This window comes from Galeopterus variegatus, unplaced genomic scaffold (assembly GCF_000696425.1).
Source record: "Galeopterus variegatus unplaced genomic scaffold, G_variegatus-3.0.2 Scaffold6122, whole genome shotgun sequence".
NCBI classification, from domain to species: Eukaryota; Metazoa; Chordata; class Mammalia; order Dermoptera; family Cynocephalidae; genus Galeopterus; species Galeopterus variegatus.
Genome location: NW_007732233.1, coordinates 99,934 through 124,109, shown reverse-complemented (window position 1 = coordinate 124,109; position 24,176 = coordinate 99,934). Strand labels below are relative to the sequence as shown.

Genomic DNA, 24,176 nt, shown 5'->3' with positions numbered 1-24,176 from the left:
GGGTGGGGGTGGGTCCTTTTATGGGGCTGCCCTCAGCGATGCCTGAACAGATATCCAACAGGTCTCCCATGACTAGATCCCGAAACTTTGCATCGTGTTTTCTAGTAAGCCTGCCGGTAGGCACTGTACAAACCGAAGCGGGAAAAAGGCCAAGAAGTGAGGCCACTGCTGCACCGGTCATTCTACTTTCCAGGCGTGGGCCTTAGTCGGTCGTCCCGCCTCCACTGCCCCGCCCCGTACGAGGGGGCCTGCATACGGTTAGGCAGCAGCTGGAGCGACTTCCTTCCTCTTTGAGCAAGATGGCGGGAGGCGAGGTTGGCGTGACTCTTGGCCAGCCACATCTGTCTCGTCAGGATCTCACCACTTTGGTGAGGGTTCGCTTTGGGAGGATACGGAGTGAGCTTGGGAGCGGGGATGATCGAGCCTCTCGGGAGGCGTTGGGACGAGTCAGTGCTGTCAGGAGCATGGGCTTAGGAGGGAGCCCCGGAGCCAGGCTCCCTAAGCCGCATTCGCGCCACCGCCTGTACCTCGGCTAGTCTGCGAGCTGGGCGTGGTGGGGTGTGTGATCTTGGGACTTCTAGCTTCTAAGGGATTCATCGGGAAAGTCTGGGTGTTAAATGTCATTGAGAATTTTACCTGTGAAGGTCTGGGAAGGGGATGGCTATACTGTCTTCAGTGCTAATGCTCCCGAGATTGGGGGCCTGTGGCCTCCAGATCTCCTGTGGTGAGTGGAGATGTAGTGTGCTGTGTAACGCTGAGGGGCTCTTAGGGCTTCCCAGCCATCAGATCGCTTATACAGGAAAGGCGGTTTGGAAGTACAAGGGAGCTATACAGATGGTGGCGAACTGTGGATAGCAAATGTGAAGTGAAAGGAAAAGTTTTGATCTGTTGTACGTGCAGTGTTTTAAAATAAATATATTCTTTTGCAGGACGTTACTAAGTTGACGCCACTTTCACACGAAGTTATCAGCAGACAAGCCACAATTAACATAGGTAAGATAAGGATAACTTAGAGACCCGACTTGCTTAATCTTCAGCAAGTAATTTTAACCTCTCTTTTTGTGTGATTACTTGAATAATATGAGGATGCAGATATTCAAGAAATAGATGTTGAGTTCTTGTGAGCAAAGATATTTTGGGGAAACGAAGAATGCCGCCCATGTTTAGCTTATAGACGAGTGAGAAGAAAAGCTGTAGACATATGAAAAGTTTAATAGTATAAGGCAGTATGTAATCATTTGTGGCAGCAGTTTAAAGAAGGGTGGACCCTGTCTGTACTTGCCAGACAGGGTTATTGCAAGGGCAGTTTATTAAAGTTTTATTTGATATATAAGGTATAATTAAGTAGCATATCTTTTTTTTTCTTAATTGGCACCTAGAACTTTAGAGAAGTTATGTTGACTGAGTGTAAATTTTGGACATTTTGAGAGTCTAGACAGCACAGTAAAACCTTGTTAAAAGTAAGACTCGGCCATGAAGCTATTAAAAAGTTATAAAATGTGTTATCCTTGACAACATTATTGTAATTAAACTTGGTTGTTTTCTCATTTTTGTGAATTCCTTTTTGTTGTGTCAAGGCTTGTCATACCTATTTATTTCATTCTGGAAATGCTGTAAAGTTTCTTAATGTACAAGACTTTATGCACTTTTTGTTGAGTGTTTATTTTAAATGAAGGCAGTCTTTTCTATGATTAAAAACATAAGATGAATAGCTTTTGTTATGCTGAGTATGGTTTTTATTTTTATTTATTTATTTTTTTAAAAGATGACCGGTAAGGGGATCTTAACCCTTGACTTGGTGTTGTCAGCACCACGCTCAGCCAGTGAGCGAACCGGCCATCCCCATGTGGGATCCGAACCCGGGGCCTTGGTGTTATCAGCACCGCACTCTCCCGAGTGAGCCACGGGCCGGCCCCCTGAGTATGGTTTTTAAATAAGATTGTTAGTTACATGAAAAGTTCCCTTCAGTCCTGTATCAAAACAAGTTTTTAGTAGGAAAGGATACATAAGAGGAAAAATTGAAGTCACTGTTAGTTTTACGTTGCTATTTACAGTGATTTATGGCTTTGGGTTTTCTACTCTTAACACTTTGAAAAAATATTTGGTGTAATTGAGTTCACATAAGGTAATTTTTTTGTACTTTTAGGTACAATTGGTCACGTAGCTCATGGGAAATCCACAGTTGTAAAAGCTATTTCCGGAGTTCACACCGTCAGGTTCAAAAATGAATTAGAAAGAAATATTACAATCAAGCTTGGATATGCTAATGCTAAGGTGAGCTGTGTCCTGTGGAACTAAAAACTATTTAACTTTAGTTGTTGTGCAGATAACAAATCCAAATCTCTTTTATCGAAACTTTTAGATTTATAAACTTGATGACCCAAGTTGTCCTCGGCCAGAATGTTATAGATCCTGTGGAAGTAGTACACCTGATGAGTTTCCTACAGACATTCCAGGGACTAAAGGGAACTTCAAATTAGTCAGGTGACATCTTTGGTGCTAAAAAACACTTTATTCTTTTTGTTTTATTATTTTGTGCCTTGTGTTTTTTGAAATGTTTAATTGAGATATTAAACAATGAACCCAATTGCTAAACAGTTTTGTTATTTTTCCATTATTTTATGTTTTTATTGCCTGTAATGATGGTAATTTGAAAAGTCAAGTATTTGAATCTAAGTTAAAGTACTTACACGCAAATTCCCCAAACTTAAAAGTATTGCATAAGCTGAACAGAATGGAAGGAGACAGCTCATTGGATTTAAGGGATTCTTTTTCCAGGATTCCTCAATTTCTTTTATATAGTGTTGTTTCTGTTTATTAGATAGAAGAGGAAAAAGGTATTTTTAATTACTTCTCTAAAACTCATGGGTTTGTTCCCTATCTAGTTTTCTGAATATGATTGCCTATCCTGGTTCTTTATCAGAGAATACTGACATCTATCTAGTGATTTTTATGGGGGATTGGGGATGACCCACAAAGAAATTTTAGGGATTAGGGAGAGGCAAGTAAGGCCTTTCTTGCCTTGGGCCCAAAATTTAAGAGGATGTACTGGCTAGCAAAAAAAAAAAAAAATTTAAGGAGGGATATGTTAAAAAACTCAGTAATCATGGTATTTTAATGCAGTATTGTTTTGAAATTAATGCAAAAATTGCAAGGAATAGAATATCAGAATTTTAAATAAAGGCAGACTCAATATTACTGGATTATTTTTCCTTTGCTTCAGTATCTTTTTTTTTTTTTTTGGTTCTGCATATTATTGTTAATTGATTCTGTTTTCATTTAAAATTTTGGTATTTTGGGGCTGTCTGGTTAGCTCTTGTTGGTTAGAGTGTGGTGCTGATAACACTAAAGTCAAGTGTTCGGAACCCTGTACTGGCTAGCTGTCAAAAAAAAATTTTTTTTTTTTTGTATTTTGTTCATTATGGATTTTTTTTGCATTAATTTTGATTTTTTAAAAAATTTTGCAAATTTAACTATTTGCCTATTACTGAGTTTTTTTGGTATCTCCTTAAATTTTGTTCCTGAAGCAAGTGCCTCACTTGCCTCACAATAGTTCTGGACCCTGATCAGGAATCAGCAAACTTTTCCCATAAAGGGCCAGATAGTAAATATTTTCAGCTTTGCAGGCCATAGAGTCTCTGTTCCAAGTACTCGTTTCTGTTCTTCTATTACAAAAGCAGATGTAGACAGTACGTGGGTGAATGGATATGGCGCTGGGCCAGATTTGGCTTAAGGGCCATAGTTTGCTGACCCGTTTCAGATCATGACAGTGAACATACAGTTTTAAAAAACAATCATGATTCTCAGTGAGTACCATAGTTTTGTTAAGTTAGTGCTGTCATCTTCACATGAGATGGGCAGTTCCAGTTTTTCAAGGTGCTATAGGAATTTTTGGCAGATTTTTTTTTCAGATGACAGTCCTCATTCTGTGTACACGGTTTTTGCAAGTTATTGGGTTTTAGCTTTCAAATCAATCATATTCCCAGTATAAACTCTATACCATTATTCTGTATCATATTCACTTCGATTGGATATGGGAGTTTCTATTTCTTCAGTTATTTCTACACAGAGCTAATTTCATTTGCTTTGTAATGATCTGCAGTGATTTTACTCAGCTACTAATCTTATTTCTAAGTTCTAGAAACACTAAGTCCTGTAACCATTTTACAGCAATAAGAGTTAACTTTAGGAAATGCATAACTTGCATGTTTAAAAATTGGTTAATCTAAAGGCTAATTGTTATTTCTCAACTACTAGACATGTTTCCTTTGTTGACTGTCCTGGACACGATATTCTGATGGCTACTATGCTGAATGGGGCAGCAGTGATGGATGCAGCTCTTCTGTTGATAGGTAAATACATCAGAATTGGTTTAAGGAAATCTGTGGAACAAATCCAAGACGGAATATTTAAAGGGGGACTAAGGGCTTTAAGGGTCCTATCCATTACCTAAGGGTGACGTGAATGGGAACTAACATGTTATCCAGGATGACATTCCTATCTACCAGCTATCACAAAATAATAAACAAGATAACAAGATAGACCTGAGGCTGATGGCTTGTGACATTTCTTATAGTGGTATCCAAAAAAAAAGAAAAAGTCAGTAGAGCATTTTTCCTGTTTAAATCACATGAGGTGATTTATTTAGTTTTAAATGTGCCTGTAAAAGTATATGTATGTGTTGTAGGGTTTTTTGTTTGTTTTTGGTCTCTGAGGTGCCCATTTGTAGACTACAATGGTTTTTTTTAGATTCAAATAATATCATACGTAATCAGTACTGAAGTCAAGGCTTGGGTGGGGGTTGTCAAGTCTGTGGTTGTGCTTATGTGAGCTGTCAAGAGATTTTGTTGCTATGGGATATAATTTTTTAAAACCTTTCCAAGGACACCTGAACATCTCAGCTTAGGAAGGGTGATAGAGCGCTCAACAAAACATGCTTATTTCTTTATAATATGAGGATACTTCAAAAAGTTTATGGAAAAAATAGAATTAAAAGATAATATGAATCTTTCCACAAACTTTTTTTTTTTTTAAAGATGACTGGTAAGGGGGATTTTAACCCTTGACTTGGTGTTGTCAGCACCACACTCTCCCAAGTGAGCTAACCAGCCATCCCTATATAGGGGTTCAAACCCGTGGCCTTGGTGTTATCAGCACCACACTCTCCCAAGTGCGCCACCGGGCCGGCCCCGCTGTTGGTTATCTTCATGGTTATTGTTGTTCCCTCCCTTTGTTAAGGAATAGTCTCTGATATTAGTTAAAATTCATGGACAGTATTAAGTGTCTTCCCCACTTAATTACTCTCTGCCTCTCAGGATCTTGTCTGGGCCAGAACATCTCTAAGACTGGATAGAGCCAGAGGGCTATACCTTCTGCCTGAGTGAAAGCTCAGGGCAGACCCTGAGAAGCCAAACTTGTTTTTTTTTTTTTTTTTCCTTTTTGTCTTTTTTCGTGACCGGTAACGGGATCGCAACCCTTGGTGTCGCGCCCACACCGCGCTCAACCAGTGAGCGGACTGGTCTCTATATGGGATCCGAACCCTCGGCGGGAGCCGCACTCTACCGAGTGCGCCACCGGGCCGGCCCGAAGCCAGATTTGTTGATTCCAGGCTTCTTGCTTAGGACCAGGTATAGGAGCCAGAAGATTGGGAGGCTCCAGTGAATGCAGGCACAGAGGGTGAAGCAGGGGCAAAAGGTGGATGCTTGGCAACGATGTCCAGGGCTTTTGGCCTTGGGTAAGGCTAGAACATTCAAAAGTCTCCTTTAGTAGATGCCAACTTTTTTTAGGGGAGGGGGTGGTGGTAAAATATAAACATAACATAAAATTTACCACTTTAGCCAATTAAAGTACAATTCAGTGGCTTTAAATACATTCACAGTGTTGCGCAGTGTAGTGGTCGTAGCATCACTACATCTAGTTCCAGAACTTTTTCATCCCCACAAAAGGAAACCCCATGCCCATTAAGCAATCACTCCCCGTTCCCCCCTCCTCCCAGCCTCTAGCAACCAATAATCTGCCTGCTTTATATCTCTATGGGTTTGCTTATTCTGGATATTTCCAGCTACTCTTATGCTTCTCTTTTATTCTTTGACTAGCTGGCAACGAATCTTGTCCTCAGCCTCAGACTTCTGAACACCTGGCTGCTATAGAAATCATGAAACTGAAACATATTTTAATTCTACAAAATAAAATTGATTTGGTAAAAGAAAGTCAGGCTAAAGAACAGTATGAACAGATCCTTGCATTTGTACAAGGTAAGAAGCCATAATATCCAACAAATCTGTGAATCACTTTGAGGGTGTTTAATCCAGATAGTAGATATTAAATTAACTTTTAATATAGATTATCTAAAACAAGGTAGACTTAAGGGTCTTAAGCGTTATTTCTCTACTTGTTAGTGATCTGATATAACTAGTGGAATCTGTTTCTGAATTTGAGTTTGATATACTAAAGTATAATTTTGCTGGCTGAAAGTTAGAGCTGTAATTGTATTCTGGAAACTTTATCAATCAGATTTTAAAAAAAATCCTCAGTGATAGAAAAATGAATAAAAGCATTTTTTAAAAAAAACCCTAAGTCTTAAACTATGTATTCTTACCAAGTAGCTACTTTCAGAATTGAAAGTGACAGTGATTTACTTAATCTTTATAGTGTCCTTTTCTCTGTCTGCACAGTGCTTTTCATTTCAGGGAAGACATGATGTGTCTTACTGTTGACATTTTATTCTCTATTAGACTTGTTTATCTTGTTAGAAAGGTTTACTTCCTATGAACCCAGTTCTGTCATCACAAAAAAAATAAGTCATTTAGATTAAAATCTAATTTTGTTTAGTCCATTTCTTTGACCAGTTTGTTTGACATATAATTAATAAGAAGCAAATATTATATGTGCCAGCTAATATTATACAGCAAAGAGTCTATAATTTTGTCTTGACATTTATCGGGAGGTTAATTACATATTTGAAACTTTTCAACTAGTAAAGTGCTCTTTCCCATGAGTGTTAATATTTTATTTCTTTCAACAGTTTTATCACTTTTCTATATTAAATATGTCTATTAATATAACTTAATTTTTCCCATAAAGGGAAGCGTATTCATTTTAAGAAGTTAAAAGAAACATTAGAATATTGCCATCTTTCTAAACAGAATTATCACTTTTCACTTGTTGGCATTTTTTTTTTTTTTTCCCTTTTTGTTTCTTTTTTTGTGACCGGCAACGGATCGCAACCCTCAGTGTCGTGCCCGTACCGGACCGGGACCGGCAACGGGATCGCAACCCCCGGCGTTGCCCCCGCACCTCACTGAGCCAGTGAGCGGCCGGTCTGTATGTGGGATCCGAACCCTCGGTGGGAGCGCCGCCGCGCTTCCCAAGCGGCGCACTGTAGCAGTGCGCCACCGGGCCGGCCCCACTTGTTGGCATTTTTGTGGGCATGTTTAGACATCTATTTTAGTAATCTTAATTGTTTTATGCAATGTATAGAACAAGTTTTGTAAAAACGAAGAATTTTGATCTTTCTGAATTTTGTTGTATAGGTACAGTAGCAGAAGGAGCTCCCATTATTCCAATTTCTGCTCAGCTGAAATACAATATCGAAGTAGTCTGTGAGTACATAGTAAAGAAAATTCCAGTACCCCCAAGAGACTTTACTTCAGAACCCCGACTTATTGGTAAGTGATAGGAGTCACCTTAACTCTTAATTTGGTCTTTTCCACATCAGTTATTCCCCTTTCAGGCTGTTTACTAATACTTCCTCTTTCTGCAGAGGTGGTGATTTAAATCCATAAAAATTTTTTAAAAATCCATTAATTTTGAGATTGTATTGGTAATGCTAGATTGCATTACTGATGAGGGACAGGGTCCTGAATATAGTAGGAATTGTTAGCCTTTTTGTGCTCAGTATATGGTGTGTTATGTGATTAAGATGGAGTAACACAATATTCTCTGTGGAATTATAACATTTTCGTTAGGATGTTAGAACGTCCATACAAATGATTTCATTGTACAATTACTGAAGAACTGATATTGGTATAATTTGATCGTCTAAGCTTCTGGTTTAGAAGCTTATAGGAGCCTTTTCAAAGCAGACATTTAAACCCCTCTGGGCCTTTGTCTGTGGCTCCTGTGTGTTTGGTGGAAAATGTTCTATTGGGTGACCTAAGTGTAGGTCACGTAGTCCTAGCGGGGGTTTTTTTGTAGTTTTAAAACTAAATTTTTATTGCAAAGTCATATAATATAGAGGTGTGTAAAGAAAATGTCCACAATCTCCCTGCCTTCCAGTTCTAGTCCCTTAGCCCTGAGGTAAACAAAGTTAACATTTGGTGTATATTATTCCCATACCATTTTCTTTATGTCATCACGTATAAACACATACATATGTTTACTGTTTTGTTTTTCTTTGTAGAAGTAGGATCATACTATGTGCGTTATTTTTGTAACTTGTTTTTTTTTTTTTTTTTTCTTAACAGCATATGAGGGTCATCCTTCCAGGTCATTACATGTAGCTCTAACATTGTTTTTAATAGCTGCACAATGCTCCATAGTACAGCTATACCATGATATGCCACCTATTAATGAACTTTCAAGTTATTTCCATTTTTCCCATCATAAGCAAGGCCGCAGTAAGCATTAGAATTATAGTATTAGATTTTGTCACAGAGTCACCCCTTTGGTATAAATCTTGTATGGCTACTGTTTTAGAAAAGTTAACTTGGAAAAGAATATTTCTTCTAAGGTTAAATTAACAGAATTGCCTTTAAATTTTAAAATTTTCTTTTAGTTATTAGATCCTTTGATGTCAACAAACCTGGCTGTGAAGTTGATGACCTTAAGGGAGGTGTAGCTGGTGGTAGTATTCTAAAAGGAGTATTAAAGGTAAACTTGGGTTTTGGTTGTTGTGTTTTTGTTTTGTTCTTGTCTTAATCAGGAAGAAAGTATGGAAAATCCAAATTGAAATATAAAAAATTTTTATGGTGTCTGGTACTTGATATAGGTTTCTTTGTTTGCTCTTATCTCTTTTGAATATGTCTGTCCTCTAAGTTTATAGGTTTCTTGAGAGTATGGACCACATTTTATCTGGTGATAGACTTATGTGGTAGGTAGTTAGCAAGAGTTGGATGTTCTGGTCTTGAAGATCTCTTGCACATCTTTTTTTTTTTTTTTTTTTTTTTTTAATAATGATCTGTGAAATAGAAGGATTGCCTTTTCAGTTTTGTGGTCTTCCTGTTATAACTTTAGGCAGATGATAACTGTGTTGTTCCACAGTAATTCTGATTACTAATTGTATGTTTTCAGGTGGGCCAGGAGATAGAAGTCAGACCTGGTATTGTTTCCAAAGATAGTGAAGGAAAACTTATGTGTAAACCTATCTTCTCCAAAATTGTATCACTTTTTGCAGAACATAATGATCTTCAGTATGCTGCTCCAGGGGGTCTTATTGGTAAGAATTTTTCTCTCATCCCTTTTTTAATTTGCAGATATTCATGGTACTTTTCATGGGAAATGAATTATTCAAAAAGATATACATCAAACCCTTGAACAACATGGGTTTGAACTGTGCAAATCCACTTATACATGGATTTTTTTTCAATGAGTATATTGGAACGTTTTTGGTTAGGTATGTCATGCATTCATGGTGAATTATAACATTTTAGTCAGGGTGTTAGAACTTCCATACAAATGATTTCATTGTTACAATTACATTATTCACCAAACAGTTAAATAGCCTACCTAAGAGAAGGCTATTGGTAGTTATGTACATAAGAACTATGGAGTGGAAAGTACAAGAAGTACTTAAGTAGTAGTTAGGTTTTGGGAGGAGTCAAAAGTTATACATGGACTTTTGATTGTGGGGGTGAGGGGAGGTGTCGGTGCTCCTAAACCCTTTGTTGTTCAAGGGTCACCTGAATTAAAGAATTTTAATTGGGTATTTTATTTTATTTTATTTTATTTTATTTTTTTAAAAGATGACCGGTAAGGGGATCTTAACCCTCGACTTGGTGTTGTCAGCACCACGCTCACCCAGTGAGCAAACCGGCCATCACTATATGGGATCCGAACCCGTGGCCTTGGTGTTATCAGCACCGCACTCTACCGAGTGAGCCACAGGCCGGCCCTTAATTGGGTATTTTAATAATTGAATGTGGTAGGGGAGCATTCATGTGGTTAAGCTGTTGATTTTAGGTTATAAGATGATTTTGTGTGTGTAAAAATTATTTTTTTAAACATGAAGTATATGTTCTGATTTTGTCTGCAGTTTTTGGAGTAGTGAGTGGTTGCTTTTTATGTATGTTTTGCAAATGGAAAGTTACTTACAAATGTCAGTTGAATGATGTCAGATTATGCTTACACTGAGGTGGGAATAAAAGAAGATAATTTCCATTGTCTGGGAATTACTGAAATAACTTAACAATTTTCTAGTCCCTCACAACTTAGGGTATTACCAGATACCCAGAAAAAGGCAAGATTCAGTGAAATTTGGAGAAGTTGCAGCTTTGGATTAAGGAAGAAAATGTTTGGTGAGGAAGCAGTTTATTCTTCACCAAACAAGTTGGTTCTCTGGGTTTTGGCTATATAATTCATTTTTCCATTCTATCTTGTAATTAAGAGTTTACTGTATATGATTTTATCTCTTTTTTTTTTGTAAACAAGGAAACTCTGGTAACGCTTTTTAAAATTCAACTTATAGAACTCTTCAAACATAAGAGTAGAATACTGTAATGATAACCCCAATGTGACCACCACTCAGCTTCAGCAATTACAAAATATTTTACCAGTTTTGCTTCATCTATGTATCTTCTTCTCCCTCCTCCCCAAGACACACAGCTAAAATATTTTGTGGGTCCCAGGAATCATATATGAAGTCTTTAAGCTATTGTTTTGATCAGCCTTCCAGAGGGGAAATGCCATGCAAATATTCTGCAGACTACTCATTATGAATTTTATACCTTTTCAGCCTTCATTGAGGATATTCAGATTCATTTTAAGTTAGGTTATTATCTTTATTTGCCCTGTGTTTAGAATTTAATCAAGAGAATCTTTCTGTTCTCAATTGCCCAGTGAACCTGTGGGCTTACAATTCTGTTTCTTCAGATAAGATAGGTATTATGTTATGCCTGTGCAACTATTGCATGAGTATGAAAATACAAGTATGTATTAAAATGTATAGATGTGTGCTATGCATGTTTGACTAAACCTTTGGGTAAAATAATTTGCTTTATAAGTAGTTGCACTATATACATCTTATTTTATATTAGGAGTTGGAACGAAAATTGACCCCACTTTGTGCCGGGCTGACAGAATGGTGGGGCAAGTACTTGGTGCAGTTGGAGCTTTACCTGAGATCTTCACAGAATTGGAAATCTCCTACTTCCTACTTAGACGGCTTCTAGGTGTACGCACTGAAGGAGACAAGAAAGCAGCAAAGGTAAATGCTTTTTATAATTCCTGTTTCAAAAAAAGTGGCAAACAGTTAAAACCAGTTTCAAGTTTTATTCTTTTATCGTTAACATGAATTAAGGAAAAAAAAGGTAAATAAATTTAAATTCCCCCAAATTGAGAATTTCTATGGGGCAATAATCAGTTTAAGGTTAAATAAATAAATAAAAAATATTTGTCATGTATGACAAAGACATATTCATAAGATTTTTAAAAAATAATGATTAGGTTGGCAGAGGTGGAAAATTACTGACACCTAGTGTCGGCAAGGGTGTAGGAAAATGAGCATTCATGCTTTTGGAGAAAGTGTGAATTGGTAGTACTTTCTGAGAGAAATTTGGTGATATTTATCAACATTTTAAATGTGCAACACCCTGTCCCAGCAAATTTTACTGTAGTATTTTTTGTATTAATAATAATATATTAATTATGGGACTGTCCATTCAGTGGGAAAATGTGCCACTTGAAACCTATAGATATTGACATATAGAAAGATCTCCAAAATATATTAAACAAGGAGAGAGAAACAAGTTATAGAAGAGTTATAGAGTTCTCTTATCTGTGTAACACTGGGCTTCTAATTATAAAACCGTAAGAGTCTCATGGTGAAAAATTCACACAGCACAAATAAAACTGTACAAAAAGTTATTTTCATGAGAAAGCAATAAGGAAGTAAATCATTTTGACTGTGAGCTACATGCCTATATTGTAAAATTTTAGGTTTGTCATGTTTTTCAGAATTCCTTTAATACAAATTTTTTTTCTCATCTGGCTTTTAATAAAAATATGAAGCCATATAAAACAATGATCTAAATTTGGGCATTAGGCTTTAAGTGGAGAAAACAGTAGTAACAGGAATACCAGCTAATAATTCACTTAATCTAAAAACAACCATGTGTGGTAGGTGTTAGCCAATTTTACAGAGGCTCAGACTTCTAGTAACTGGCTTTGGTACAGGAGTGGAATTGGACTCCCAGAGCCATATAGCAGTTGTCCTACCTACATTTAAAAGGTTCTATGTTATGGTTAGTAGACTTATTTATTTGATTGTTTATTTGTTTATCATCATCATCATCATCAAATTTCTGTGGAATATTTTTTCTTTTTTGACTGACTTATTTCCAGAAGTATTTGGTAAATACCCACTCATTTTTGGAAAGCATTTTCTTGATTTGGGGGTTTGTTTTTCCCCAATTTATTTCCCTAGGTGCAAAAGCTGTCTAAGAATGAAGTGCTCATGGTGAACATAGGCTCCTTGTCAACAGGAGGGAGAGTTAGTGCCGTCAAGGCTGATTTGGGCAAAATCGTTTTAACTAATCCCGTGTGCACAGAAGTAGGAGAAAAAATTGCCCTTAGCCGAAGAGTTGAGAAACACTGGCGGTAAGTTTACCAGCCTTTGCCACTGTCTATTAAAAAGGACAAAGTCAATTTCCTTAATTTCTTGGTGGTGTACACACACTTGCACACTCTTCCTTGAACACAACAGTTATGGTGGCTTTACCTCTGAACTATTTATGTGGATGCCTTTTAAAACTGTATATCCAGCCTTGATTTGTAGTTCCATATTTTAGTCCAATTGACTTCCCTTCCTCTTAGACACAACCTATGCAAAAACCAATGAATTTAAGGTCAGTATTTTCGTTGTCTTTGACTTTTTTAAACTTTTTGTTTGGAAATAATTTTACACTTAACAGGAAAATTGCGAGACTTGTACAGAAAACTCCTATATACCCTTTTCCCAGATAGACACACACACACACACACACACACACACATTACACATTTTAAACTTTTTTCTGAACTGTTTGCGGAGTAGGTTATAGATGTTGTGCTCCTTGATCTTTTTGTACTTCAGTGTATATTTAAAAACAAGGATATTCTCTTATATGTGGATACTTCAATAAGTTCATGGAAAAATGGAACTGAAAGATAATACAAATCTTTCCATGAATCTTTTAAAGACCCCTTGTGTAACCATTTCAAGAAATTTAAGTTTATTAAAATAATGAAATCTACAGTACACATTTCAGTTTTATCACTTGTCCCAACAATGTCCTTTATGTTCCTCCAGCCTAGAATCATGTATTGCATTTAGTTTTCATGTCTTTTTGATCTCTAATCTAGAACTTCTTCAGCCTTTCTTTGTCTTACTTGACATTGACAATTTTGAGGAATATAAGCTAGTTACTTTACAGACTGTTCCTCAATTTGGGTTTATTTGATGGTTTGGAAAACTAAGATTAAGGTAATGTATTCATGGCTGGTATACTTATGTAGGTGGTGATGTCTCCTGAGGAAATCACAGCCACAGGCACATGATATCCAACTGCTCCTCCTTGTTAAGATTAATTTTGACTATGTGGTAAAGGTGTCCAGTTTCCCTGCTGTGTGGTTACTCTTTTTACCCTTGCAACTAATAAGCAATCTGTGGGGAGACCCTTTGAGCCTATGCAAATAATTCACTGCTCATCAAATCCCAGCCCCCTGGATTTAGCATCCAGTGATGATTCTTGCCTGAATTAAACTTGACTCTAATGATTGCAAAATAGTGATTCCCCCCACCAATTTCAACATTCCACATTTATCATTTGGCTTTTTTTCTTCCCCGTTATTTATCTATCTAGCTATAATAAGGACTCATGGAGTCCTGTTTTATTCAATAGGTTATGATCCATTACTGTCCTTATTTATTTTAATGTGCAAATTGTCCAAGATTTGACCAGTAGAGACCCTTCAAGCTGGCTCCTGGGTTTTTTTGACATGTCCCCATCTTTTTTTTTTTTAAACACTTCCTTATTTTCTGACCCAAGATATTCCAGACTCAACTTGTACCTTCCCTGTTCTGATTTTAGAATTGGCCATTTCTCCAAAGAACCCTAATTCTGTCACCTCTCCCTCGGGGTGACAGAGACGAAAATGCAAAGGATTACTCAAAGCTCATTTCTCCAGAGCAGTGAGAAGCCCAGAAGGGATTAAATCCAAGGAACAACCTCTTCAAGAAAGAAGGGATTCCTGGGAAATGACCCCAGATCAGGGCTTTTCTTGGTTTTTTATTGTCCAAGCAAAAAGTTACAGAAAAGAACACAGATGATTAATCAGTCATAGTGAAAACTTAACAAACTGATTACATAACAATTTTCATTAAAGCAGGTGCAACTTTTAAAAGTAATTTTAAGCAATTTACCCTCAAAGGAATCATAAAACTAAGCTATGTGACATACAAAAGAACCAATGAGATAATCGTTATGGCAACACTTAGTTCCCTAGGAAACTTAGAGAAGCAGTTGAAGATGAAATGTGGAACCAGCCGTGACTGGCAGAGTAGCCTTGAAGCTTTCAGTACACACATTTTCCCATAATTAGGTTTAGCTGCACCAAGGGCATCTGCCCTTAGAGCAAGCACTTATTCTGCGTTACAATTCTCATATCCCCACCAGAGACTTTTTAGTCCTGTGAAAGTTTTCTGTTTTTTCCCAAGCTTAGCATTTCTATGTGCAATTCTAAAAGGTTAGGTTCTTCCTTAAACTACAAGGCTTTGGCCTTGCTAAAACTACAGGGCTGTGGCCCCACTATGCTACAGCCTAAACTAAAGGGCTTTGGACCTTCTAACAGCTAAGGACTGTGGTCCTACTAAGATAAAGATCCTACTAAGCTACAGTCTGATCTAAGGACTGTGGTCCTACTAGGATAAAGGTTAAGGCCCTGTGAAATACATGTGCTTTATTAATGTTAGTACCCTCTACAAATTCCTTTTAGTGGGAAAGGGTATTTAGAAATGAAGATTTGGGTGCTAGGTGTGCTCATTGCTTCTAGGGTACTGTTGCTTCTAGGTCCTTTGGATAGAACTAGGAAACACACATCTTTGGCTCCTGACTCTTTGCTCTTTCTCAGGTTAGTTATTGAGTTTGCTCCTTTCCTTCCATTCTTTATGACCTTATCATAGTCCATACCACCATCATTTCACACTTAAAAGTTATTGCAGAAGACTCCTAATTTGGTTCTGTCTTTGTTATGTAAGAGCTCAGTCAAAATTGATCTTCCTAAAACCTTTTCATCATGCTGTGCTCAGTAATTTCTAGTAGCTTCTGATATTCATGACCTTTCCTGTTTAACCTTTTCTTCTGCTTTATCTTCTAATGTAAACCCTCTAAATTAGCTATCTCACATCCTGGTTATCTCCATAATTATTCAAATCACTTTTGGCTCTCTGTTTTTTCCTCACTACCTACCTCCTTTATTAAGGCTTCCCTGATACTTTATCCCATGATGAGCTCTCCTCACTTATTTTTTAGAAGATTGATCTGTATTATTACTCCATAACTTAAAAAGAGTAAAACTTTTTATTTCCTTTAAGTAAATAATCCTGCTTTTTGGTGATTTATGCCTGTTTGATTTTACTCTTTTGTGTGATTATACTATATGCTATTATAGACATAATGATTTCTAGTATATTTTAAAATGGGTTTAAATAAGAAACTTTCAAAAACTCTCAACATGGAGTTTATTATTATCATTTGGTTTGAATGGTACATTTCCTAGATTAGAACAGATTTTAAAACAAAGGATCTTTTTGTGTCTGCTCATTAATATTATAAGAGGATTCTATCCAAATGAAATTTCAGATTTAGCTTCAAAATGAGCAAGTATGTTAAAATTCTTAAATGAAATAAGAGAGCATCTGAATGATCCTTACATCTTTTAGAATTGTGGTTTTTACCCATATTTAGGTGGGTTTTATTTTAGAAGCTACAGCTGAGGTAGCAATATCCAACCTGTCATTGACTAGAGCAGACATTGAAAGAGGGAGCAGAGGTCCCTTTGCTGCTGATACTAATCTGCTTATAGACTATATGTTCCTCTAGTTCTCTTATTTTCATTTACCAGCTAAGGTCATGCTAAAGGCATTATGACCTGTTCTGGTGCTATGAATGGTAGGAAAGCATTTTTCAAGGAGAAAAGGATAGAGAATTAGATTTTAAAAAAACAGTCAGACTGGGGTGGTTTGTGTATTGGCATGGTTCCTTGGGTGGACTAAAGGGCTCTTTGGTGGTTCTGAAGGGGTAGATATGTTTTGATAGACTGAAGATGAGCATATTTATGGCAGTAACTTTTTGTTTGCTTTTCTTGTCATTCATGCTGGCCAGAGCTCATCTGTTTGATTCTAAGGATCTCAAAAGATAGTGTAGGCTTTCTTTATGGAGGAGTAGGCTTTGGGAACAAATTTGAACTTAGAAGATAGGCAGGTAAAATCGGTTCTATCATATGATTGTGTGGTAATGATAATGGGTGTAAAATTCATGATTTCTTTTATTTTCATTTTGCAGTTTAATTGGTTGGGGTCAGATAAGAAGAGGAGTGACAATCAAGCCAACAGTAGATGATGACTGAAGAATCTCTGTTAAATAATACTTTGGATGGAGTTGGAATTTCTCTTAACCTAGGGGTATATTTTCAAAGCAATACTAGGGAATTAATTTCACAGCTCATTACCTTATTAGTAACATTCTCATGTTTTGGTGATTAAAATTTAACCTCTAGTACTAAAATAGGGTCTTTAATAAAAATTGGAATCATGTTGGACTGAATTTGTATTTTAGCAGAAGTTAAGCATTCCTGAATCATGTCTAATTTGTATATCAAGGCAAATTTGAAATGAAACTGCTACAGCCAGCCTTTGCTGTAGCACACATACCACTGAACCTGTTTGAAATAAAGTTCTTTTTCATGATTCATCTTTAAGTAGCTCCAAGCTGAAGGACTTGCACCAGTAAAAACTTGACAATGCAAAATCTTGGAGAACAGCTACCCTTTGTTTGGCCTCATTTTATGTTGCTTGATCTTTGAAATTTTGAGTGAAAGAAAATTAATAGGTTCAAATGAAATTGGCCTTTAGAGCATGAGTGCTTGTTCCCATGAACAAACCTTTCCCTCCCCTTTCTCTTTTCCTGGACTGGAACACAGGAAACCAGAGCCAGAAGTTCTCACCCTCTATCTGTGATGCCCTGAGATTATTTCTGCTTTGCTTTATGCCTGAAAGCTGACAGTCTTCCCCCATTGGAAAATATTGTTGTACCAAATGATTCTAGATAAGTAACAAAGATCTTTCCAAGCCTTATTTTATGTTTTTTTCTTAACTGTTTAATTGATATGGTTATGATATAGATGATAATATTAGTAATCTTTGGACCTTTTGAGAGGTCAAGAGGTAAAAGATGTTAGAAAGCAAAATAAAGGGTGCTTTTTGGCCCAATGGCTAGACCTGTAGAGTTGGATCACTTTTTTCTTTCTGGTGAAATAAATGGTATTTCAACTTAGGAAAAAAAGAAAGAAAAGAAAAAAGAAAGCAAAGAGTGAGTTCTTTTTGATTTTTAAAAAACTTATTCTCCATGTCTCTGCACTTTTCCTGTGCTGCTTTTTCATTCTTTTTTTTTTTTTTTTTTTGTCTTTTTCGTGACTGGTAAGGGGATTGCAATCCTTGGTGTGGTGTCGCCCGCCCCGCGCTCAGCCAGTGAGCGCACCAGCCATTCCTATATAGGATCCAAACCCGGGGCAGGAGCGTTGCTGCGCTCCCAGCGCCGCACTCTCCCGAGCGCGCCATGGAGCCGGCCCTGCTTTTTCTTTCTTATTTATGTTTTTGCTTCATAAGAGATTCTGTTAGAGCAGTGTTTCCCAACTCTGGCTGACATTAGAATTGCTGGTGCAGCTTAAAAAAAAAAATGCCCTACAGAGATTCTGATTTCTTTTTTTTTTTTTAAAGATGACCGGTAAGGAGATCTTAACCCTTGACTTGGTGTTGTCAGCACCACGCTCTCCCAAGTGAGCTAACCAGCCATCCCTATATAGGGATCCGAACCTGTGGCCTTGGTGTTATCAGCACCGCACTCTTCCACATGAGCCATGGGCCGGCCCCCAGAGATTCTGATTTAATTGGCTTGGGGCAGAGCCCGGGTGTCAATATTTTTAAAAGTTCCCCAGCCTTGAGAAACAGGTTTAGACAGTTGAGAATTAAGTATATTAAATAACAGAAACTTACTGAGTTTTGGTAGTCTGATAATACTCTAGTCTGCTTTTCTTAAATTTGTATTGAGATGGGATTTGGTGTCATAGTCATCATATTGTGCTCTTTTGGGCGTTGAAGTTGCCTTGTAGAAGTTTAGAAGCTGGGGTTATGGGTTATTTAAGTTTATAAGTGTCGAGGATGCATATTAATGTTGTATGTGTGGTTGATTTTGAAGGGTTGTCTTGCAGCATGAGGAACACATTTAAATAAAATAAGGTTCTAAATCAAACATTAATTTTATATCTGAGATTTCCTCATTTGTTTTGTGAGTACTTTCTCCCAGAAATTCTGGAATAAGATCCAAAATATTGACTAAATTACCTAATTAATCTCATGTCAGAACTGAAACTGGAAATCTATTGTATTTGATTTCAAACATCCACATGAATTTCGACAAATTTGCAAACCACTGTGCTTATTGTAACGGATGTATATAGATATGAAAACAACGGACCTTATTTTTGTAGAAATTAAAGTTAGTGAAGTGGTTCTCAGCAACAGATGTACCTGGTTGAGAATCTGTAACATGATGTTACTGATGAAAGTACGTTGCATATGTAAATCCCCTTGGCTCTACTGTCATTTTCAAAATCTGACCAGTTCTCATCACCTTCACTGCTACCACCCTAGTGAAAGCCACCAGTGACTCTCACCTGGATTAGCCTTCTAACTCCTCCCTGCTTTTATACTTCTGCTGCAGTCTGTTCTCAATACAGTAGCCAGAGTTATCCTTTTTGTGAGAGAATGCTATGTACAACTCTGTGATGATAAATTGTGAAAGTCTCACAGAAATAAGGGATATGAAGATAGTCTAGCTGTCACATCATCCAAATGAATTCCATGCTGACCTAGAAAGCTCTTCTCCCTATTTTACCCTGTATGTAACCTCCAAAGATGATGTGTGTGTGCATATTTTTGCACAGGAAAAAGAACTAATAGTGTGCAAATAACCACACTCATAAAACTCTTGAAATCTCATTTCTAGGAAAACTTGATATGGTGATGCTTCCAATGAAATGGATGCTTTTCTGGAAATACATAATATTTTTTTTAATTACCAAAAATGAAGCAGATACCCTTGAAAGATTGATAATCATGAAAATGAGAAGGTCCTTTAAAAATTACCTCTGCAAAAATGTCCACAAACTCAAAGTACACATTCTGCTAAATTTCAAGACATAGGTCATTTTTTTAAAATTATTTTTTGAAGATGACCAGTAAGGGGATCTTAACCCTTGACTTGGTGTTGTCAGCACCACACTCTCCAAGTGAGCTAACCGGCCATCCCTCTATAGGGATCTGAACCTGTGGCCTTGGTGTTATCAGCACCGCACTCCCAAGTCAGCCATGGGCTGGCCCTAAAACGCAGATCATTCTATGTTATTTAAACTTCCTGAATATAGGAAAAGAAAGAGGGAAAAAAGCAAATATCCCAACTCATTGTTCAAGAGTATTATATCCCTGCCACCCAAACCTGGAGAGAATACGCCAAAAAAAAAAAAAAAAAAACCCCACACAAAAAAACTAGAGACCATTCTCACATATATAGATATAAACTCCATCAGTATAAAATTTTAAGTCCAGCAGTGTATTAAAAGAATAATGTGTTCTTGTGTATACATAGATATTTTATATGTTGAAAGAAAAAAAGTATTTTGGAGATGTACGATGCTATTCAAAGTAACTTTTAAAACCTAGGTAATGTAGGGCTGGCCCATGGCTCACTCGGGAGAGTGCGGTGCTGATAACACCAAGGCCACGGGTTCAGATCCCATATAGGGATGGCCGGTTAGCTCACTGGGTGAGCATGGTGCTGACAACACCAAGTCAAGGGTTAAGATCCCCTTACTGGTCATCTTTATAAAAAAAAAACAAAAAACCTAGGTAATGTAGAGAAGTAAACTATGCACTTGATGTAGTGTACTAAGCAAAGAACTATCAGAACCATTGTTTTTAATGAGGAAACATTGGAGCATGGTAACATCTTTTCACAATGCCATAAGTAGGGTAAAATTTTCAGTTGGGTAAAATATGGGGCTATTATGAGGTAATGAGAAAACTAGGATGAAGTTCAGAGGGTGGGAAAGCAATCATCAATTACATTATGTCAGAATTCACGTTATTGTTTGGTTTCTCTATATTCTCATTAAGATCTGGAACAAGTCAGGGATGTCAGCTACCACTTCAATTCTACATTTTTCTCTGGGGCTTAGCCAATGAGATAAATATTGGGAATGGAAAAGACAGAACATTATTTACAAGGCATAAGATTGTCTACCTAGAAAATACAACCCAGAAAGTGAAAAACTAAGAGAGTTCAGTGAGGTGACAAAGTTCAAGATAAACAGGCAATATTAATAGTTTACTTATACACCACACACACCAATCAAAATGCAGTGGATATAAACTATTCAGATATGCATTTAACAAGGATATGCAAGATACCTATGATAACATTTTGCTAGAGGACAGAAAAGGAGATATGAATAATAAAGTAGACAATATTCTTGGGTGGGAACACTCAATATTGTACAGATCACTTTGCCTCCCATTTTTTTTCCTACAAATTCAATGCAATCTCAATCAAAATTTCAGTAAGTCTTTTCTTTTTTTTTTTTTTTTAAAGATGACCGGTAAGGGGATCTCAACCCTTGACTTGGTGTTGTCAGCACCATGCTCACCCAGTGAGCAAACCGGCCATCCCTATATGGGATCTGAACCCGTGGCCTTGGTGTTATCAGCACCACACTCTCCCGAGTGAGCCAAGGGCCAGCCCCTCAGTAAGTCTTTTTAAAGAACTTGTCTAGCTGATATTAAAGATTTGGAAAAGTAAGTTCACCATAATAGTAAATAACTATTGCATTGCTTTAGTGAGCCGAAGACTGGCAGGAAGAGACCCTGTGTGTATACTTACATGATGTATGATTTGGGCAAAGATTCAGAAATTACTGGCAATGAAGTGGTCCCACAGAACAGGAACAGATGCAGCATATCACCATGGAGTTTTTTTGTGCCCCAGACTCCACAACAGGGAGGGGTTGTGCTGCTGTTAGTGACTTTATTATAAGTAGGGTCTTACTGGATCAGAGACACTGAGTTTTGTGCTGGGCCATTGTACTTCTATACTCAGGGATTATATCACTGTTCAGGAAGAATTTAGATGAATACTTTTAATGTTTCCATTGAAGGGAATGTTTGCAAATGTTGAGCACTGGTGAAATTACACACTTCTGGAGGATAGAGCAGCATCATTGAACAATACATCTGACTTCAGCTTTTTTGTAACAGGGAAAATCCATCTCTCACAAGTATGTACAGGCAATTTATGAAAGAAATAGAAATCCCAATACACATTTGTGAAATGCTCAGTGTATGTAGTAATAAGAAACAGAAAAACTAACAATGATGTGATATCATTTCCACTTACCAAAATTCTTGAATATTAAAAATATTTATAATCAGTTGGTGAGGATGTATTACCGGTGAGAAATGTAAACTGGCACATTCTTTAAAGAGGGCAGTTGGATTATATCTATCAAGGTCTAAAATGTCTCACCCTTTGACCCAGAATTCTACATCTCAGAATGAAAAAGGAATATTTGCTCATGTTCACAAGCATATGTAGAAGGATGTTCATTCCAGCATTGTTTATTATAGCAACAATTGTAAGATACCTAAATGTTAGTCAGAGGGAACAATTAAATACATTTTTGTGGTACATTTATTCTATTATGAAATAAAGCTATGAGCTACCTTTGATTCAGCCCTGGTTAAAATTAAAGGTGAACATATTGGTCCCAAAAGTATTTTATGGAAATCCCTGAGAGGAAATAATTTTTTTGACTTAAAGTGATTTGAGAATCGGAAATACAGTATTGATTATCACTCACCTCAGCACAAAGGAGGAAGAGGAGTGTCAAAGGAACAAGCTCCACATCGGTATCAGCATTGAATCTGTTAGAATCACAAGTTTATTTTCTCAAACAGCTTTATAGACAGAAGGCCAAGACTAACAAGGGAATTCATGCCACTTCTATAGTAGTGAAATTATACATTAAAGTTTATCACTATTTGGCTGATGTATCCATTACAATATTTTCCTACAACAAATACTTTCTATCAAATACGATTTCCTATTACAGTGTAAAGTGATTAATATGTTCCCCACAACAAACATATAAAAAGACTCAGCAGGAATGATAACTTTAAGTATTATACTTCAAGAGAGATAACAACAAATCTCTTACGGGCTGGCCGGTTGGCTCAGTTGGTTAGAGCGTGGTGCCGATAACACCCAGGTCCAGGGTTTGATTTCTGTACCAGCCAGCTGCTAAAAAACAAGGTAAACAAAATGAATATGTATGTCAAGAATGTCACAGTAGGAGCTTCAACTAACCAGGAATGAATTTTAGTGATGCTAAGATACAGAATATGTATAGCTCAGACTTCAACAAGACCTTTGTCCCTTGCGAATTCTCTTACATCTTGGGGACCTCATGATTTGTAATCATTTTCAACCTTCCCCAAAGGGTTGTAAAAATATAACAAAACTCATTAATCCAGTGGTTTGCATTCCCAGAAGCACTAATCCACCACTCTTGTTTGTCTTTAAAGTTTCTCATTCAATACTATTAAAATTTGTGGCCTATTTTTTCAAAAATTTAATTAGTCTTTTCTTTTTTCTTTTTGGCAGCTGACCAGAACGGGGTACCAAACCCTTGACCTTGGTGTTACAAGGCCATGTTCTAACCAACTGAGTAACCCACCAGCCCTATTAGTCTTTTCAAAAGACGAATTTTTGACTTTGTTGAGTCCCTATTGCACTTTCAATTTCATTGATTTCTTACCTTTATTATTTCCTTTCTTTTTTCTTTGGATTTATTATGCTATTTCTTTTTTTTTTTTTTTTTTTTTTTTTTTTTTTGTCTTTTTCCGTGTCCGGCAACGGATCGCAACCCTCAGTGTTGCCCCCGTACCACTCCGGGGAACGGCAACGGGATCAGAACCCTCGGTGTTGCTCCCGCGCCTCGCTCAGCCAGTGAGCGGGAACCGGTCTGTATGTGGGATCCGAACCCTCGGGCGGGAGCGCCGCCGGGCTTCCCAAGCGGCGCACTATCCAGTGTGCCACCGGGCCGGCCGTTCCTTGGGATTTTCTACATATAGGATCATGTCATCTGCAAGTGAAGACAGTTTTACTTCTTCCTTTCTTTTTTCTTTTTTTTTAAAAAAGATGACCGGTAAGGGGATCTTAACCCTTGACTTGGTGTTGTCAGCACCACGCTCAGCCAGTGAGCGAACCAGCCATCCCTATATAGGATCCGAACCCGGGGCCTTGGTATTATTAGCACCGCACTCTACCGAGTGAGCCACGGGCCGGCCCTACTTCTTCCTTTCTAATCTGGGTGCCTTTAACATTTTTCTTCTTTATTACGCTGGACAGAAGCTCCAGAACAATGTTGAGGAGAAGCGGCAACAGCAGACATCCTTGTATTCCTGGTCTTAACAGGGAAGGCGTGTGGTCCATTGCAATTAAGTATGAGGCTCGCTGTGGGTTTTTAAGGTTGAGAAAGTTCTCTTCTATTCCTCTTGTGTTGGGAGTTTTTGTCCTGGATGGGTGATAGATTTTGTGAAAACTTTTTTCTGTATCTATTGAGATGATCATGTGGGGTTTTTTCTTTTTCTT

General features: G+C 37.3%; 1 protein-coding gene across 1 annotated transcript; it reads left to right on the top strand.

The window, feature by feature from the left end:
• The first annotated feature begins 266 nt into the window (after nucleotides 1-266).
• Nucleotides 267-17,691, top strand: LOC103605854 (eukaryotic translation initiation factor 2 subunit 3). The gene is made up of 12 exons (XM_008590465.1): nucleotides 267-368; nucleotides 930-993; nucleotides 2,147-2,274; nucleotides 2,363-2,484; nucleotides 4,258-4,352; nucleotides 6,096-6,254; nucleotides 7,533-7,667; nucleotides 8,777-8,871; nucleotides 9,292-9,436; nucleotides 11,253-11,422; nucleotides 12,641-12,813; nucleotides 16,758-17,691. Exons 1-12 carry the CDS (start codon nucleotides 300-302, stop codon nucleotides 16,819-16,821), a joined length of 1,419 nt encoding a protein of 472 aa, XP_008588687.1. The 5' UTR covers nucleotides 267-299; the 3' UTR covers nucleotides 16,822-17,691.
• Nucleotides 17,692-24,176: the final 6,485 nt, after the last annotated feature.